At 37.8% G+C, this 3,120-nt stretch overlaps 1 protein-coding gene across 1 annotated transcript in view; it reads left to right on the top strand.

Moving 5' to 3' along the window:
• Positions 1-3,120, top strand: part of PRSS58 (protease, serine, 58) — a 6,671-nt gene that overhangs the window by 1,347 nt on the left and 2,204 nt on the right. Inside the window, exons 2-3 of the mRNA XM_008564587.1 lie at positions 339-477; positions 701-957. Of these exons, the coding sequence (XP_008562809.1) occupies positions 339-477; positions 701-957 (396 nt within the window). The remainder of the gene's footprint in view (positions 1-338; positions 478-700; positions 958-3,120) is intronic.

The following is a 3,120-nucleotide window of genomic DNA, read 5'->3' as shown; positions in this document are numbered from 1 at the left end:
TGGTAATAAATAAATAAATAAAAAGTAAAAAAGAGTTGATTTAACATAGAACCTACCAAGTTATGAAAGGTATTCAAGAAAGCTTATATTTCAATTTGAAGAATATTTATTGACCATTAAGATGGCAAACAACTTTTTTTTTTGAAACAGATGTGTTTCTATCACGTATCATTTTCTTCACTTTTTAGACCCAAGTCAGTCATTTTAAAGATTTAGTTTATAGATAAAGGTGCTGAAGAAAAGGGTGGGGGAACATGGGGCCTATTAAATAATGTTCCTTTGGTTTTTCTAGTGGTCACTGAGAAATCTCAGAATTTCTTGTCTATGCCTCTTTCCAGTTCTTTTGGCCGCTGCTGCAGATTTCACAATTGGTACCACTCCGCCATACTTGGTCTTCCTGAAATCTGCTTACATGCCCTGTGCTGGAGCCCTGATCCACCCCCTCTGGGTGATTACAGCTGCACACTGCAACCTACCGTAAGTGATAAGCCCCCAAAGCCACCCTACTCTTTGGGTTCTCAGTTTGGACACAGACCCAGACCCCTGCTTGGGGCCATCTCCCAATTAAATGGGACTAGGAAGGCCTTCGGGGGATGTTCAGTGGTAGAGAAAAAACTCTATGGGAAGGACTAATAAAGACCCGTAAGGATAGAGAACCCCTCTCTGATAAGTCCTCTCATGAAGGTCCATTTTGTTCCAGGAAGCTTCAAGTGATGTTGGGAATTACAAACCCAGCAGACCCCTATGAAAAGAATATACAATTGGTTGGCTATGAGAAGATGATTCATCACCCATACTTCACAATCACTTCTATCGATCATGACATCATGTTAATCAAGCTGAATAGAAATATTGATCTCAATGACCATGTGAAACTGGTCAAGCTGCCTGACCAAACTGCCCCTGTGAATACCATGTGCACTGTTACCACCTGGGGCTACAACATCTGCGATTCCTGTGAGTTCAAGACATATGTGATATCTGCTGACTTTAAAACAACATTCTTCTCTCAGAATTAGACGGGCTTCCATAACTTCTCTGCTCTTGGCTTCTACAATTCTGCCCACTGAGGCTTTCTTCTAACCTCTTCATCCTTTCAATCTCATTCCCTTTCTCTGTACCTCACAGAGAAGTCCTTCAAGCTTTTTTTCACCACCATATCTCTCTGTCATCTTTCCTCTTACAGATGATAGAAGTGATTTTAGTAGAAGACATTTGTATTCTAGTCTTAATTTGCCGTGTGAGACAGGTTATTTTACCTTGAAGCTTCAATTTCCTTAACTCTAAAATTGGGCAGAACACTCTGCCAGATGTTTTCAAACTATTTCAGACAATAAAGCAACTGAACACCTTGAAATATTATGAGTATTAATCTCTTAAGCATAAGATAAATACATAATATTGTGCTAAATCAGACAGAACTTCCTTATGCAAGATTGTAATAAATATGTATAATTAAAAGCTTAAAAATTTTTCTGAAAGAAACATTTTCAACTGATAACATTCTAAACATTCACTGATTTCTTCAGAAAATTAGCAAAGGTCTACCATTAGTTTTATCAGTGGAAGTCTTCTACATGTAATTTGAAACTGCTGAACTAGATATTCTGCCTAAGTTTTCTTCTATGTCTCATATTTCAGACTCCATGAAATAACTCTGAGCAAGTTAAGACAGCTTTAGGTTTTCTAAGTCGTATCCCTGNACTCCATGAAATAACTCTGAGCAAGTTAAGACAGCTTTAGGTTTTCTAAGTCGTATCCCTGTCTGCCCAGCAGCCCATCGCAAAATTTTTATGCAAACTCTAATCAACTGTTTATAGCTGTTATTAAGATAGTAGTGAGTACTAAGACACGGGAATTGATTGCCGATAAGCAAACTAGAGCAATGGTACAGTCTTTTATGAAGAATTATTAATGGTACTTTACTCATGAGTAAGTTTATTTGAGTATATTTAATATATATCATACACTAGACACCATCGCATATAAAGGAGATTCATCAAATATGTATAATTAAAAGCTTAAAAATTTTTCTGAAAGAAACATTTTCAACTGATAACATTCTAAACATTCACTGATTTCTTCAGAAAATTAGCAAAGGTCTACCATTAGTTTTATCAGTGGAAGTCTTCTACATGTAATTTGAAACTGCTGAACTAGATATTCTGCCTAAGTTTTCTTCTATGTCTCATATTTCAGACTCCATGAAATAACTCTGAGCAAGTTAAGACAGCTTTAGGTTTTCTAAGTCGTATCCCTGGATGCCCAGCAGCCCATCGCAAAATTTTTATGCAAACTCTAATCAACTGTTTATAGCTGTTATTAAGACAGTAGTGAGTACTAAGACACGGGAATTGATTGCCGATAAGCAAACTAGAGCAATGGTATAGTCTTTTATGAAGAATTATTAATGGTACTTTACTTATAAGTAAGTTTATTTGAGTATATTTAATATATATCATACACTAGACACCATCGCATATAAAGGAGATTCATTTTAAACAAGCCGGTCAGATTACATTCATCCATCCATCTCTACTTTTCTTTTTGTAGAAGCCCAGGGGCGGCTATATACTTCCCCTAACAATGTTGCCTTTACTCAAACCTTTTTTAACTGCTCTCTAGTAAATGTCCTTAGGCCTTGGGACACATTTTCTTGAATATAACAAGAAGTAGAAAATCTTTGTCCTTTGAAAGTCAACTTGATTTTTAGAAATAGCCAAATGTTCTTCTGGTGAGCAGTGTGTTTGATTCATCTGGGTTATGCCACTGAAGTCAAAAAGAGATGTGACTATAAAAAAAAAAAAGCAGGTTATTTTGATCTGGTTAGGGAAGTAGCTGAGTAAGCATTCCCTAAAGAAGTATTTCCAAAAGAAATATTGAAAAATAAAATTGTTATTGGACTGGAAAATAAAGCAAAGGATCTCAAACATTTTCTTTTCAAGAATTAATATACTGGGCCGGCCCGGTGGCGCGCTGGATAAGTGCGCCGCTTGGGAAGCGCGGCGGCGCTCCCGCCCGAGGGTTCGGATCCCACATACAGACCGGTTCCCGCTCACTGGCTGAGCGAGGTGCGGGAGCAACACCGAGCGTTGCGGTCCCGTTGCCGGTCCCCGGTCC

The sequence above is a fragment of the Galeopterus variegatus genome, unplaced genomic scaffold (assembly GCF_000696425.1).
Source record: "Galeopterus variegatus unplaced genomic scaffold, G_variegatus-3.0.2 Scaffold20551, whole genome shotgun sequence".
Taxonomy (NCBI): Eukaryota; Metazoa; Chordata; class Mammalia; order Dermoptera; family Cynocephalidae; genus Galeopterus; species Galeopterus variegatus.
Note: the sequence above shows the minus strand (reverse complement) of the source record. Positions and strands in the feature narration are given on the sequence as shown.